Source organism: Eublepharis macularius, chromosome 17, assembly GCF_028583425.1.
Source record: "Eublepharis macularius isolate TG4126 chromosome 17, MPM_Emac_v1.0, whole genome shotgun sequence".
Taxonomy (NCBI): domain Eukaryota; kingdom Metazoa; phylum Chordata; class Lepidosauria; order Squamata; family Eublepharidae; genus Eublepharis; species Eublepharis macularius.
Window position 1 is genome coordinate 22,758,912 of NC_072806.1, and position 17,021 is coordinate 22,775,932.

Here is a 17,021-nt window from a genome sequence, read left to right on the forward strand (position 1 = left end):
GAACAATCAGGAAAAAAGGAGGACAGCACGGTACAAGACACCCCTAGCCCTCCTTTGTGAGCATGGGATTTCAGGGCCAGAGGTGCCTCCAAGAGGTCTCAAAACTTTAGATGGGGTTTTACCCTTCTCCAGGGCTTTTTTTCTGGGAAAAGAGGTGGTGGAACTCAGTGGTAGAACTCAGGACTGCACAATGACGTCACTTTGGGTCAGCTGGAACAAGGGGGAGTTTTTTAAAGTTTAAATCGCCCTCGGCAAAAATGGTCACATGGCCGGTGGCCCCGCCCCCTTTTCTCCAGACAGAGGGGAGTTTAGATTACCCTCTGTCTGGAGATCAGGGGGCGGGGCCACCAGCCATGTGACCATTTTCAAGAAGTGCCGGAACTCCGTTCCACCGCATTCCTGCTGAAAAAAAGCCCTGCCCCTGTCCCCTTTTCTTAAAACGGATTTTCTCACCTTTCTTTCAAACAAAAATATGTAAATATGTAAATTAAAATATGTAAATTAATAAATCATTTCAGGGGACAACCCTCCCCTCCGCCAAGCCACCTGCAGGCAAGTACAGGAAAAGCTGCTTTCAGCTGGGACCAACCCTATTTGTCAAAATTTTGAGTTTGGCTTTCCAAAGCTGATGTCCATTTCTCACTAAACAGGATTGTGATATTATCCTGCGGTATGTCCACTTTGCTACTGATGTTCCGTAAGAGTGTACCTGGACTAGCAGATGATACAAAAACTGGCTGTGTAATTAGCCATGTGGCATATGGAAAAACAAAACAAAACAGTTGTGGGAAGAAGGATAAACCATCCCAGTCTCTTATTCTTGTTCGTTGCCAGTCATTTAGTCATTACAAGTGAGGGACCCGCAGGGATTTGCGGGTGGGGGTGTCTCATTTTCCCTCCTGTCCTCTTTCCCTTCCCTGCCCTCGTACCTCTCCCCCTTTTCCTGCTTCCTTCCCTGCTTCCCACCCACCTTCATCTGCCTCCACCCTTCATCCATATGGCTCAGTTGCATGATGGGGAATCTGCACAGATCTGCAGGGAGTACTTCACTTTTCCCTGTATCCCCTTCCCCACACGATTTCCTCTTTCCCTCTTCCTGGCGGCCTCCATAAGTTCTCCTTTCCCGGCATCCTTCTCTTCTTTAAACCCACTAAACAACTTAACTTTTATCTGTTCCCCATCTTCATCCATATTTACAAATTCGCTTCATTTATATACTGCCCTTCTCCACAATGGGGACCCAATCCCCTTGCCTCCATGTTATTCTCACAACAACCCTGAGAGGTAGAGATTAGGATGAGAGTGTGTGACTGAATCAAAGTCCCCCAGTGAGCTTCCACAGCAGAGTGGAGATTTAAACATGGGTCTCCCATGTCCTATTCTGAAACTCTAACCACTACACTACACTACACTACGCTTGGGGGGGGGCTGTTGAACAGCAGCAATCAGCTGGGCCTGGGTGAACCATGCAAGTCATGTGGTCTCACATTGGCCAGTGGTTGCTTCTGGGCCTGGCCCCAAATGAGTCCTCCTTCAAAGGCCAAAACAGCCCTGGAATTCTGGCTAATGGTTACTTAGGAGCAGCCACTGAGGGCATTGGGTTAAAGCTACAGGCACTCCTTTGATCATTTTGTATGTGTATTTTTTTTTTTTAGATTTCAGATTTTTCTGCAAACCAGGGGCATTTTTCAGGTGTGTAGGAAGATATGTCTTATCCGTTCATGGCTCCAATCTCTGGATTTAGGTATCCTCAGATCAGGGCAATTTGGCTATTGGTATATAAGATATAGAATACTGGAGAATTTGCAATGGGGGTTCCAAAGCAAGTTACAAAATGAAAAGAAAAATGCAGAAATCAATAATGCTATTGTGATTTAAAATCAATGACATGCAATGGTCATTCACAGAAGAGGACTTTTTAAAATGGAATAACCGGAGTGTTGGATACTTTGTACACCTTGAGACACAGCTGAAAAGGGAAACCTTGATTTGCATTCCCAGTGTTCACCAGGGGAAGATTTAGCTCTATGCTCTGCTGATGACCCCCTTCCCTTTCTCGCCTGCATGCAAAGGGCTGTCCCAGTGCATGCTCTGAAGACACAGGATGAGGCCACGGTATCTCAGTCTGCTTGCTGCCTGTGCCCATATAGGAACCCTGGGGCTACTGTCTTGAGCTCCAAGGAAAAAGATTATTGTGAAAAAAGAATAAAAATATGAGAGATGGTGCAACATTGTGGACGAGATAGGTTAGTCCTTAGCTCAAATCTCACCTCTGCCACGATCCTACCAGATGACCTTAGGCAAACCACAGTCCCTCTGGCCTTAGCCTCGTGGGCTGTTACACTTAAAAGAGAACGATGCACACGAAGTGCTTTGAGCACCCTAAAAGACCTCTAGTGATGCTTAATTAAAAATACATTCATTGCTACAATGGAAAACAAGTTAGGGATGCTACTGCAATTGGGGGAAACATCACCCCTTCATTCCCTGGCTTACACACCGCAGAGAAAAAAAAAACTTTGGTGGGGAACCAAGTTTTTGTTTCCAGTGACATCCCTGCACCAAAGCTGAATTAGGGATGACGAAGGGAAGGGGGTAGAGGGGAGTTCTCTATCCCAACCAGACTGACAGATCCGTGGCTCCTATTGAACAAAAAACCAGGATGGTTTAGCATTTTTATTCCCACAACTGTTTTCCTATGCCGAGTCTCGAAACTAAGCCTCATTTCTCAATTTCATTCTACTCCAGACCAAATACAGATCTTTACTTAGTAAGTTCGCCCACTGGTACGCACCTCTCCCTCCTCTGCCTGGAATTGCAGGATCTGGTCAGTAAAATTTTCTTTTTGCTAAAATAATGTCAAAATGTGACTGCTGCACCTGTGTGCCTGCACGCAACCCAAGACGTGAGATGGGTTGTGCTGAAGAGCGTGCCCCAGAAGGTGGGGGGAAAGAAGGAAAAACTTGATTCAAGATGGAGGGCTTTGCTTCTGCCGTAAGGAGCTGAAAGTTCAGCATAAATCAAGAAAAGGGGTTTTGATTGTGAAGAATGAGGGCAAGGACAACCACGAGGAAAAGGAACCACAGGTGATTTCGGCTGAGGAAAAAGTTTCCTTCCCTAGAATGAGACCTGAGAAAAACTACTGAGGTAGGACTCAATGGGAACAGATCACGGCATACAGCAGGGGGTCATCTGCAGTACCTCCTTGCACTATTAATAATAGGAACGCATAAGGAAATCTGGTTGTTGTGGATTTTCCGGGCTGTATAGCCATGGTCTTGGCATTGTAGTTCCTGATGTTTCGCCAGCAGGTGTGACTGGCATCTTCAGAGGTGTAGCACCAAAAGATGCCAGTCACACCTGCTGGCAAAATGCCAGGAACTACAATGCCAAGACCACGGCTAGACAGCCCGGAAAATCCACAACAACCATCATTCTCCGGCAGTGAAAGCCTTCGACAATGCATAAGGAAATCCCTCCTACTGGGGCATGACCAGGGTTTACCAACAGGAGACACAGCCTGCATGCAGAAGTTCCCAAGGTTTAATCCCAAGCATCTCCAGGGAAGGATTTCAAGTGGCAGGTGTTGGGAAAGACCCTTTTCTTTCCGAGACTCTGGAGAGTTACTACCAGTCAGAGTAGACTGTATTGGGATATCTTGACTCAGTATAGGGCAGCTTCCTTATAAGGTTGGGTGAACACATGGCTTTCGTGGTGCAGGTCCCATGTTCAACATCTGGCACCTCGAGTTAAACATTCTTAGATAGTAGCTGCTGGGAATGTCCCTCTTGACTGCCTGAGATCTTGGAGAACCACTGCCAGGAGCTACTGATCAAGATGGCCTGAGAAACCATTATAGGATGACTTCATATGGTCCTGAGAGGCCTAGTTGCCGTAAGAAGTGTGGGGTTGGATCCAACCAGCTTTTCTGCAACTGAATACAGAAGAAGGTATCCGTGTTGACCACCCAACAATGCTATGCTGTGAATCATGGGACGTGTGTTAACAAAAGCCATGTGAGATGGAGGATGTACTAAGGAAGGGAAGGTTGCATGAAAAGGTTGGCTGGATCCGACTCATGGGGTCTTTGGGGATGGAATAATGACACTTTAACCCATAGCATACTAACAGACGTCACCAGGAACAAGGGAGAAAGCGATGGCACCTCCATCCCTTTTGCAATGACTTGTTTTGCTCAGTCAGGCGATGGAACCTGTCTCTTATGGGACTGTGCTAAAGGAATGCTTAGCAAAGATGGGTTATTTATTTCAGTGGCTCTTACACGGACCATCTCATCCATCTTGATATTGCATGGCCTCCTCTACGCACACATGCCAGCCCTACTGTTAATGGAGATCAGTGGGATAACCATCGCTCCCCCCCCTCCCAATTTTGCTTTATGCTTCAGCATCTTATACCCCTGCTGCTCTAGCTTTGTAATGATCTGCCTGGCCCTTAAGCAGAGGATGAGAGCTGAATGCAGCAAGCGGATTATTTCGTTTCTCTTGCATTTGTGGGGTGGCAGGATGTGTAATTACGGGCCTGTCCTGGGGTAGGGGACGCAGTGATACAACTCAACTACTCTGATTTTGTCTGTGGGATGTTGCAGGAGGGGGGCTGGACCATGCGATCTCCAAGGACCAATCAGATGATAACAATGCATGATTTCAAAGGCCTAACTCCTCACTTGGGTCACTTTGATGTATACTGGATCAATGAGAGGGGCGGGTCAGGGAGAAGCAGACACTGTTCTGCCTCCTCAAAATGGTCCCGCAAAGAAAGCAGGTTATGTGGTGGTCAAGAACCAGGAGGATAGTTTAACTAAAGTACATCTTACATCAGCCTAGAATAGCTAGTTGCAGTGAAGACCTTGGAAAGTATATTCTTTAAAAAAAATGATTTATTGTTGCCAAATGAATTGGGGTTATCCCAAGACCTTTGAATGCCCAAGGTGGAAGACCTACCAATCTTCTTATTAACTAACAAGGACTCAATTCCCTGGGAGGTTCTCCTGCACCGGTTCCACTGAAGAGAACAGGAGGTATGCAAGTGCATGTATGTCCCAAGTACAATTTGTGCGAGGGAGATCGTATGTGGTATACACCGAGGTGGCTTTGCGGGAAGTCAACGTGAAGCAGCACCTCCTGCTCGTTTCATTGAGGTTCCTGCCACAGACTGTCCCCATGTGTCGTGCCATCTTCCACTCTGCCACTTTACCCTGATTTTCGGCAAAACCGCCTTTGTGTATCACAAGCACAATTTGCCTTTAGCTCTTTAAGCTTAAAGGCGAAGACCACCTGGACAGCTTTGGCGGCTCAACCTGGCAAGCCACCTGATCGGGTTCTGCCACCTACCAAGAACATATATGAAAGGAAGGCTGGAGGCCAGTGCCTCACTCACCTCTTTGCCTGCCCTGGATGCTGCGCAACGCCAAGATGTTCTGCTCATCCGAAAGGAACTGCTTCATCTTATGAAACGGCTCCTTGCCTCGCACCGTCAACTTATTCCACGGTTTTGGCCGAGCCAGGATCTCGCTCACGGACCCTTGAGAGAGCCCCAAAACGTAATGTCCAAATATCCGCTGTCCAATATTGTGCTTGATCAACTGCTCTTTGACCTGACGTGCGATTTCAGCCGTGTCGATTTCCTCGCCTTCGGAGGCACTGCCGGTGCTTTCCGATTGGCTGGGCGATGGGGCCATGCCGTTGACGTCCGGGCTTTGTTGCAAAGGACTTTGGGAAGATATGGAGTTTGTGCTGTAGGGACCTGCTGAAAAAATCATGCTTGTGCTTCCTGCTTCTTGCATTGCCTTGGAGTAGAAGGACTGCATAAGCTGGCGCTGGAGAAGAGAGTTTAGTGCAAATTTTCCTGTAGAAGCCAGGGGTAAGCCGGAGCTTGCCAAAGACGAGCTGAAAAAGTCTTGACTTAAACCCGTTGGTGAGAACTGGTGAGTACCATTAGTATTGGAAGCCTGCTCCCCTGCGTTGCGGGGCAACTGAGAAGGAGGGGAGGCTGGCAAAGTTGCAGGACGCTGATTCTCAGGCTGGTCTTTCCCTTTTCTCCTGGCTGACCCTACAAGGAAGGTCAAACATAATGCATTATGGGGGATTAAAAAGGGAAAAAAAAGACCAAGACCAAAATGCAGAGTTTGCCCCACAAAAGGGAAAAAAAGAGGAGGTTGCTTTTTGTTTTTGTTTTGCTTTTTGCAGTTGTCATTTTTGTTTTTTTTAAATAAGGGCCAATGAAGAAGGCGGTTTGGGTTGTCAATTTAGTGTCTTTTAAATTTCCATAAGCCAAACGAGGCCCCCAAGACAAATAACATGCATTTCATGTTTGCACCTTTCTTGTATGTTGCAGCCTGGAGAATCCCCCTTTTCAAACATTTAACAATAGAACAATGACATGAAGTGCAGTTATACAGTTTATGGTTTTAAACTTCATTGACAAAAGGAAAAGAAAATCTCTTTGGTATGGATCCCACTTAAGTACTCCCCCCTTGGAAAACACACATAAACAACAGACTTTGATTGAACCCAAACGCAGCAAACATTTGATAACACTGGAACAAACTCACTTGTTTAGAGACTATTATCGCAGAGGATGCCACAGAATAGCTAAGAGGCTATTTTGGAATGTAATAAGCACCTTGATGCCCGTTTACACATTTGCCAACTGCAGCGGAAACCATTATGTGAAAAAAATTCAATGGGCAATTCCATTCCAACAACCCCACCCACTTAAAAAGATGTATGTGCAAAAAAAGGAAATGTAAGAAAACCAATGAAACCTAAATGCAGCATGGGAAATAAGGTAGCAAGGATTCAGACTGACATGCTGGCTAAGTATTTAAGACACACGCACTTTTGACATCGACTTTAAATGTATTTTATGAGGACAGAGGAAAGAAAGACGTCAGCACCGCTGTCAAGTGTCCTACAGAAATGGAAGATAGAGTCAAACAATGCCAATCACCAGAACATCTGGAAAGATTTCGATCATCCTAACCTTTGCAAATGACTCTCTGTTTTTCAAATCTTATTGTTCTCTGTCGCAGAATGGAGGGTCGGGGGAAGAAGCAGGGAAGGAATCAAACGTGATTCAAGATCTCCACTGTCCTGTTACTGTCTTGATCATGCACTCAGGTCCAGATTTCCCCCCCCTTCTCCCTTCCTCCCCAGGGATCAAAGCATCACCCGCCCATTCCAATCTCGTCCACTTACCACTCAAGTCACTGTTTGTGATCCGCAGGGTGGCATTCTCAGACTGCAGCAGACGGTTTTTCTCCAGAAGTAGGACCTCCAGTGGTTTGGACGCAGCATCCTACAAAGAACAGTACAAGAAATCAGTCCAGGGGGTAGCAGTAAAACGCTGAGAATAGCCTGTGAACAAGCAGGGAGAAATTCAGACAGGTGCCACCGTTGCTCGACTGGAACTCCAGAACGCGTCATCTGTGTTTCGGTGAGACCGTTACAAGTCTCCATTCTATGGCACCTGATTGCTCTGGTTTCTGATGCAGACCATTTATCGGTCCGTGAGATGTATTTTTTAAGTGCTCCATTAATCTCTTTTTTTAAAAAAACACCTGTTTGTCTTTCGACACAGTGCTTATCTTGGCATATCTTCCTCGGAACACTGTTTCAGCGCTACAGAAAGAACAGACAAATTAAATCAGCCGCAAAAGCCGACCCCTTTCCTTTTCCTTCCACGCGACTCTCAATCATCGAAACCTACTGAAAATAACAATGTGTCTGGGATACGGAAATGTAGTTTCAAGTTTGGGCTAAAGATGCCAGAATGCAATTTGTAACCTTTGATCTGATGTGAGATTAATATGCTGTAAAGACCAGAAGCTGCTACTCCCCCAGCCTTCTTTGTTTTATTTAGTTCAACTGTGCAGTTGAAGTTTAGGATTCCTTTCACCGGTTCAATAGACAATACAGGTAAAGATCCGGTTGATGCATTCAGATGCCAAGACAAACAACAATTTGTTTGTTTGTGATGCAAAGAAGTCCGAAATGGCCATGCATTCCTCCACCTTCACCCCCTCATGCACAGAAGCCCTATTCACAAGTTACAATGAAAGCACATACAATATGAGTACAGCGTACACTCAATTTTTCTTTACATGTGTGCTGAGTAATTCTCATGTTGCTTTCAATGCACATACAGCTTAATGTGTGATTGAAACCATATACTAGTCCCCAGTTTCATTTATAAAGTGAACGCATGTTGGCTCTTTCTTACAAATGGATATACATCCTTTGTTCACTGGAACATGCGAACAGGACTACAGTCAAAATCAGAAGAGTTTTTGGTTTGAGAAGTCTTTGATCTAACCACAAAGCCATGATAACTTTGGGCAGTCTATCTCTCTGACTCTCTCTTAAGTGGAGCTTGAACGCCTCCTCCTGTCATGTTCAGCTCATGTTCTGTTTGGGAGGGACCTTGGCTCAGTGGTAGAGCATCTGTTGGGCATGCAGAAGGTCCTGGATTCAATGCCCAGCATATCCCGTTAAAAGGCCCACGTAGGAGGTGATGTGAGAACTTCCACCTGAGACCTGGAGAGCTGCTGCCGGTCTGAATAGACAATACTGACCCTGTAGACCCACAGTCTGATTTAGTGTAAGGCAGTTTGGTGTAGTGGTTAAGAGCAACGGGACTCTAATCTGGAGAACCGGGTTTGATTCCTCAGTCTTCCACTTGAAGCCAGCTGGGTGATCTTGGGTCAGTCACAGCTTCTAGCTCTCTCAGCCCCACCCACCTCATCGGGTGTTTTGTTGTGGGGATAATAATGGCATAGTTTGTAAACCACTCTGAGTGGGTGTTAAGTGATCCTGAAGGGCAGTATATAAATTGAATGTTGTTGTTGTTGTTGTTATTATTGTGTTTGCCAGCCACGAACAGGGACCTGATTTTTCAATGATTGGTTCAATACTTTGACAATATGTTGGTGTTCAACAGGTTGCTCCACTGTATTCCTTCGCCGTATTACTTCTTAACCATGCAGCACAATGTGACTGGCTTTCGTGTATCCATGTTCTCACAGTTTGATTAGATTCAAATACTCCCTCCCATCCTTGTGGCATAACTACCGAGCCCAGAAGGCAATTGTTTAAACAGAAAAAGAGTTTGCTTGCAAATCTTATAAATCGGTTATAAGTAAATGCTGTGTCTCAATAAACCTAACCTTTGGTGTGCGTCTAAATAGTCCTTAGTGATGCCATTAGCCGCCAATCACTTTCAATTGGCACCGTCTTCGCTTGTGTGCAGTATTGTGAAAACGTGATGCAACCCAGTTTGGCAGCTGTTTCTGGCGGTTCGGCATGAACCAAACAGATCAGGTGATTGACCTGTATCGGATTGACCAATTTGAACATGATAGATGAATGCATTTGGGGTGAAATTTGCAGCGTTCCTATTCTGGTTATGACCAGGGCTTTTTTTTTCTGGGAAAAGAGGTGGTGGAACTCAGTGGGTTGCCAGCACAAGGGGCAACTCCTGGTGGGAGGTGGTGCCACCGGTACCACATGCAGGACTGCACAATGATGTCACTTTGGGTCAGCTGGAACAAGTTTAAAAGCCGAGCAGCGCGGAGGGCAATCTAAACTCCCCTCTGTCTGAAGATCAGGGGGCGGGGCCACCGGTCATGTGACCATTTTCAAGAGGTGCCGAAACTCCGTTCCACCATGTTCCAGCTGAAAAAAAAACCCTGGTTACGACTCTGCCTTCTTATCCTGTGTCAGGCCATCTAGTTCTGTACTATCTAGTATGGCTAGCACCGGCTCTCTAGGGTCTCAGGCAGAGAAAGGTCCTTCTCAACATCAGCTAGTCCTTGTTTTAATTTGAAACATCAGGGACAGAAACGGGGACCTTCAGCATGCGAAGCAGATGTTCTTCTACCGAGGCAGAGTTCTCCTTTTACCTTACAATAACCACAACAGAGAAAGCATTTTCATTCTGCTGGAAGTGACGGGCAGAACTTGCTCCAAAAGCACACAGGTAAGTCCCTGGCTGAGAGGGAATGTGAACCCGACTCTTCCCAGTCCGGCTCTACCAAGCGAGCCAACATGGATTTAATGGTTAGAATGTCGGACTAGGATCCAGGAGGCCCGGGTTCAAACCCCTACTCCGTTATGGAAGCTCACTGGGTGACCTTGGGCCAGTCACACAGACTCAGCCTTGTCTACCTCACAGGGCTGCTGTGGGGAGAAAATGGAAGAGAGGAGAAAGATGTGATCCACTCTGAGTCCCCATTGGGCAGGGCATAAATGAAGTAAAATAGAATGAACTCCTTGTACTCAAAAAAGCCACAAAAATTCTCACTGCATTTCTACAGTTTCTGAATGCTACCACCTTAAATCCTAATGTTGGCTTGCTTCTCAGTAAGATGAAAAATATGAGAACTCCAGCTGAGTTGGTCCCAAATGCAGTTTGGAAACTTGGCTCCCCCCCCACCCACACATATACAAAATCCACAGGAAATCCATTACCTGGGCGCTGGAGCCATCAGACGGTGCAAACTCCATGGACTTCAAGATGCTGCAAAGTGGAAGGAGGAAGAGTTATTTTCCGCTCCATCCCTTCAATAACAGCCTCGCTAATGAGCATTAACATCGTAATTTTCGGCTCTCCAGGAACACCCTAAGTGCTAACTTTAACAACTTTCCTTTGCAGCAATATAATCTGATAATGAATATAGAATAACTATTCACACTAGTTATCAGACGGGAACATTTTCTCAAGCGTCCCTCTAAATCACTGAGCGTGCGGGTCCCACCAGGCTCATTTGGAGCATAAATTTAAAGGTTAATAAGGATATAACATTTTAAACTGTCAGAAACAATATAAATTTATGTGTGATGCTTGGAGGGAAGGTGGAAAAAACAGTTATAACAAAGCAGCAAAAAAATAAATAAAATAACAACAGGAAAATAGCTGTCACGGTCAGAACGCTGCCATGAAATATGAAATATAAATACATGTGAAGTAGATCAGCTTGCGCATCAGGGAAAATATGCACAAATTATTTCTGTGACCCAATGCATGCTGCAGGTTTAAAAAAAATTAAAAGGAGCAGTAGCTATTTCTCATTTTAATAATCTTCTGCTCTGTGGTGACAGGGCCAAAGAATTGCTTAATATTTCTTAAGCTCTACGAAGGATCTGTAAAAATTACTAATATATTTTAAGATGCAATTTTGCACTTCATTCCCCCTGTTCTGATTAAGAGACTGCAAACAGGAGCTGATGGGACTGGCCGGACTGATGCCTTCTCTCAGTAGGCCTGCTGGGTGGGTCCAACACTTGTGGCTAGGGTGGTGGGCTTCCACTACTTCTCAGGCAATTTCATTCTGCATCCATCTATCTTACTGTGGAATCCCTGCATGTCCCAGGAGGAGCCTGAAACAAGCTCTAGGCCAGGGGCTGACAACCTTTGCCAATTAAAGAGCCAATTGACATCAAAATCCCAAACAAGAGACCAATTAACAGGCAATAAAAGAACGTCTTGTTTTCTGTCTTGGGGACCCTAAGTTGGGTGGAAAAGTGGCTTTAAAATGTTTGCAGACTGACCGACCGACAGACAGACAGACAGACAATAACAATCCAGGAAGAAGAAAAGTAACTGCCAGGAACAAAAAACAGTACCAAAGCAGCAACAGCAATCAGGGGAAATGATGGTGGCAAACGAAAGTGTAAAAACAAGAGTATTTGTACCAATACTTAGTCTGAGAAAGTTTCTATTCATTGAAATTGTTATTTTTTTTTAATCCAAAAACAAAACTATAGAATATTTATTTATTTATTTTATCACATTTCTAGACTGCCCTCCCCGTCAGACAGGCTCAGGGCGGTTTAACAACAGTTTAAAACAATAAAAACATTATAAAAACATTAAAATATTATATCATAAACAATTAAAATTGGCGGGTATAAAATATTAAAATACAGCATTTTCCTGCATGGGTGGTGGAAGGTCTTCAGTGGTATGGCTGGCGAGAGGTCAGCCTAGCCCCCACCAAATGCCTGGTGGAACATCTCCGTCTTGCAGACCCGGCAGAAAGATAACAAATCCTGCCGGGCCCTAGTTTCCTCAGACAGAGAGTTCCACCAAGTCGGAGCCAGGACCAAAAAGGCCCTGGCTCTGGTAGAGGCCAGGCGGACTTCCCTGGGGCCAGGGAATATGTGGCACAGAACAATTATTGTGTATGTTCAAAGTTAACTAGCTAACACAACATATCATAACATCATATGTTGAAATTACTGACATTTTAAAACACTTCATAATGACACAGAACAACCCCCAACAAGTCAGATTGCTTCCCTGGTGCACCTGGGCCCCCTTTTCCATTGCAGTGGAAATGTCACTTAACTTTTAAGTATGTCTTCTCTACATAAACAGCAGTCATGGCTGAGAGTTTTTTTGATTCATGAAGGGATCACCTCTGACAGAACCCAGGGCATTCCCAGGGTTTGGTGTGGGGAGGGGTGTACGCATAGAAAACAATGAAGTAAGGAAACATTTAAGGACCAGCAATAGTGAAGGACAACCAATCCACCCTGTGGATCAAAATAATCAGGTTTTTCAGAACACACCCTGTCCTGCTCAAATAAGCACATGTACTTACTTTAATTCTTTCTTCACCTCGTCATAATCAGCTTGCCCCTTCAGTTTTTCTTCCAGTTGCTTAAAAAAAAAGAGAAAGATGAGCTTTTATTTTGATCAGATTAATGTTTCATGATCTGGCCTTCTGATGCTTCTGACTCCAGAGTTTCAGGGACAATGTTAACCACAATACAGGATACCACCTAGACTGGGGAGAGGCTGTGGCTCAGTTGGCAGAGCATCTGCTTGACTTGCAGAAGGTCCCAGGTTCAACCCCCAGCATCTCCACTTAAAAGGAAGCGGTAGGAGGTGACATGAAAGACCTCTACTGGAAATCCTAGAGAGCGGCTACCATTCTGAGCAGTCCGTACTGACTTTGAGGGACTGAAGGTCTGACTTCATGTGTTTGCCTACAGTTGTTGATCTAATTCCATGTCTCCCCTGCTTGCCCGATGGTCCTTTAAAAAGCACATGAAAGAAAGAATAAACCATACGGGCTCAAACTTTAAGAAACGGTTGTTTGTCAGAACTCCTGGGAAGGGAACAGCAGCCTCCCCATAGGGGCAGCGCTTAGAACTTCACAGTCTAGCACTGCCATCTGCCATGTACAGCCATCCCACGGTGCTCCATTCCCCATTCTTTTCATTTTGGAGGAACAAGGAGCCTCTATATATGGGGAGAAGCCATGGTTGAGGGCATAGGCAATATGCTCAGCATGGAGAAGGTCTGAAGTTCAACCTCCAGTTAAGAGACGATAGACAGGAAGGACCTTTCTCTGCACGGGCCCTGGAGAGGTGCTACCAGTTGGAGTAGCTCATGGGCCTGGCTCTGGACAAGGTAACTTCGTATGTTCATTCATTCTGAGCCACAGCAGAGGTCATACAACCCAGCAGAGGAGGACCTGTTCAACTGGTTAAGACCTTATTCCTCTTAAAGTTACAATTTCCGATCTGCTCCGGCCATCACCGCCTGCCTGATTTGATGGGAATTGTAGGGGGTTTTTTTGGTCTTCTGAAGAGGTGACATCTCCGCATCTCTTATAAAGGTAAGATGTGTATGCTTTGGAAGGCAACTGGCAAGGGAGGTGCCTATTTGTTAGAACGTGCAGGAGCTGCTCTTTGTGGACAGCCCTGTTGAGGACTTGCAAAAGTGATTCCTCCCTTGCCTTCGGGCAAGCTCTGTGGGGTTCACCCAATTCAAAGCAGTCAGTCCTGGGCTGGCGGGAACAATGGCCTGACCAGGGCTTTTTTTCTGGGAAAAGAGGTGGTGGAACTCAGTGGGTGGTCCTCGGAGAAAATGGTCACATGGCTGGTGGCCCCGCCCCCTGATCTCCAGACAGAGGGGAGTTGAGATTGCCCTCCGCACCGAGGGCAATCTAAATTCCTCTCTGTCTGGAGATCTGGGGGCGGGGCCAGCAGCCATGTGACCATTTTCAAGAGGTTCCAGCTGAAAAAAAGCCCTGGGCCTGACTCGGAATCTGAGCAGATTCACACATTCAGCTGAAGAATTCACTCTCTGAAGAAATAGGTTTCTTAGTCCTCATGGCTCTAGTTAGGGCCAAAAGGGGGAGGGAGAACAGGCAAGAACTAACAGTGACTCCCCCCCCCGCCCACTTTCCTCACCTCTTTTGCATGCGAACAAAACATAAGCACGGCCAATTCAGCAAAGAGAGAACCCCCCAGGTGAACTGAGAGACCTTTCTCGAGGAATGCGCCTGACTAACGGTAGGCCCCGAACTCCATGCAACATGGCCATTGAGGCATTTTTGTGTCTCCTCCCACCCTTTCCCCATGAACTGTAACAGTTGCGGAAAAGCGATTAGCATATTAATTGCCAGAAAGAAGCCAGTAAAACGCAAAGCGGAACAAAAGGTTCACGCTGTGCAACAATCTGGAGGAACTAATATCTGGCTCTAAATATCGACTTGGTTTGTTTTCAGACAAAATAAAAGGCATGTCTCTAATGTCACGCAAGGTCTAAAAATACACCCACCGGGAGCTTGCGAGTCATGCACTAACATAGCAGTGGGATGGGGGTGGGGGGAGAGGAGAGAGAGTCCCATGCAGTGGCTTCAGAAAAGTAATCTCACCCAGAAGCCAACCTGTGTGTACTAACCTATGCAGTGTGTGTGTGTGTGTGTGTGTCTACTTTAAAGAGTTATGTAACCTTTTCCGTTTGCCTGCATACAAGAACCGCATATTTCCTTTCATATATCACCTCTTTCCTCTGAAATAATCAGCACAACCTCCTTGTGTTCTGGCTGGAGCTGGGAAACAGGTAGGAACAGCTCAGACTGTGTGCCCCCCACAACCTGTTCCTGGACTGGAGCATTTTTACCCGTAGTTAGGGGGAGGGGGCTTAAGACAGTGGCAGCATTTGAACATACATGCTGTATTCAGAGTCCCTCTAAGCTCAGTTTTCTCTGTTCTGAATGGCAGTGGCTCTCCAAATCCTTCCTCGTGCCTGCAGCCCAACATCTTTTAGCCAGATATGTCTGGAACTGAACTCAGAACCTTCTGCATGGAAAGGGAGTGCTCTGCCACTGAGCCATATCCATTCCTCTTAAGGTTGCCATTCCTCCTCAACCCACCAAAACTTCTCCAGTCCGAAATAGTAGTAGTCTAGGAAAACCCTGACAAGGTGACACTGCTGAGAGTGACCGGCCTTGACTGGGAAGTGAGATCTGGGTTTGAATCCATGCGTCAACAGGAGACGTCCTACCATGAGGAACAATGAAGCTTTAGCGTTCAGACTACCATGAGTGGACAGCAAAGAATCCATCTTTTTTATTTCTATTTTTTTACTACCAAGGGCCATGCCATTTGGGATGTCATGTCTCGGGCATTACAGTGTATTGGGCACCCAACCAGGAAGCTCACTCGGTGACCTTTGCTGCCCTGTCCTGTGTCCTATAGCAAGTTGTGCCCCATAAATGGAATCAGTATATACTTACTTACTTCATTTAGAACCCACCTTTCTCACTAAAACTCAAGGCAGATGACCAACTATAAAAGCAATACAGTCAGACTGCATAAGCCATCCAATAAACAATGCAACAGAACTAGGATTACAGAAGTAAAAACAATGCAGACAGAGAAATGTCTAAGGCATGACGTAGCATAAACAATACCTAATGTTGGAAAAGCCCTATGCCCTGCAGGGCCAAAGCTTTTTGAAAAATGTGTATGTTTAGCAGCAAGCAAAAGATACCACCTAAAACTTCGGGGCTGGTGCCAAGGGATCTGAAATATTTCTCCAGCCCTACGCATTGTTCTGTGTCTAGAAGGGTAGAGAGAACATCCCGCTCTATGCTTATCTAATTGAATCTTTATTTTTTCTTTCCTAAAACAACCATAGGTCAAAGAAGATGATTCTATTCCATGAACTACTACATATCTGAACATCTGCGGCAAGCCAGCGTAGCGTAGACAAGCTGCTGGATTTAGGACTGGGAAGACATCCTGGGATTCCATGATGCGCCATGTGATCCCCTGAGCTCAGCAATGTCTACTCTGATGGAGAAGAGCAAGATTTAAGTCCACCTTAAAGACCAATGGGGTACGTCATCACTCATATATGATCCTTTAGTTAAATACTAAGTACATTGTCCAGTTCACCGTCTCTCCAAGAACAAAAGAAGCTGAGCAAAGAGTCCAGCGGTACCACGAAGGGTCTTACTTTGAGTGTGCTGTTCTTTGCAGTCAGCTGCTGCTCCAGCTGGGATATCTGGCTGGTGGAGTTTTCCCGGAGCTTGGTGAGGCTACCTTGGAGCCTCTGAACGTCTTCGACGAGCTGAGTGATTTCACGTTCTTTCGCGGCCAGTTCTACCTCCAAGCTGGACCGAGTCAGCACCTCAATGGCTTGCTCCTTAAGGGAGAGGCAAAGGGAGAGAAGTCACACACTGGCTCAAATGAAATGTCACAGATTGCCCGCGACATACTTCAAAACTAGGATAAAAGTTAAAAAGCCAGATACTGTATACAAAGTTAACTCAGAAGAACGGGGGGGGGGGGGGTAAAGTTAGCCTCATGTTCACCTAGTATCCACACACTGTACCCCTATATCAAGTGTTACATGATTACACAGTATACCTCATTTAGATGACATCATATTAAGGCAGACCTGAAGCCACACAGGGGAGAAAAGCTATTCCTCAGAAAGGGGCACCATGGTACGAAAGTGAATGTAACCAACATGTTAACCACACGCCTCTACAGTATTGTATAGTGGTTAGAGCACTGTACTATGGTCTGACTCAGGTTTGAATCTCCTCTCTGCCGTGGAAGCTTATGGGGTTACCTTGGGCCAGTCACTCTCTCTCTTCTTACCCTACCCCTACCTCATTGTATTTCCATTGGGGAGAAAAGTGTGGTATAAATATCTAAATAAAAGGAAAAACGGGAAGATGGTTCTAACCC

At 45.7% G+C, this 17,021-nt stretch overlaps 1 protein-coding gene across 2 annotated transcripts in view; it reads right to left on the reverse strand.

The window, feature by feature from the left end:
* Nucleotides 1-17,021, reverse strand: part of CUX1 (cut like homeobox 1) — a 332,631-nt gene that overhangs the window by 93,888 nt on the left and 221,722 nt on the right. Inside the window, exons 11-15 of one of the 2 annotated variants that reach the window (XM_055001347.1) lie at nucleotides 16,282-16,470; nucleotides 12,626-12,684; nucleotides 10,491-10,539; nucleotides 7,221-7,320; nucleotides 5,401-6,072 (exon numbers count right to left, since the gene is read on the reverse strand). In XM_055001347.1, the coding sequence (XP_054857322.1) occupies nucleotides 5,401-6,072; nucleotides 7,221-7,320; nucleotides 10,491-10,539; nucleotides 12,626-12,684; nucleotides 16,282-16,470 (1,069 nt within the window). The remainder of the gene's footprint in view (nucleotides 1-5,400; nucleotides 6,073-7,220; nucleotides 7,321-10,490; nucleotides 10,540-12,625; nucleotides 12,685-16,281; nucleotides 16,471-17,021) is intronic. The other variant, XM_055001346.1, reaches the window with a different exon arrangement.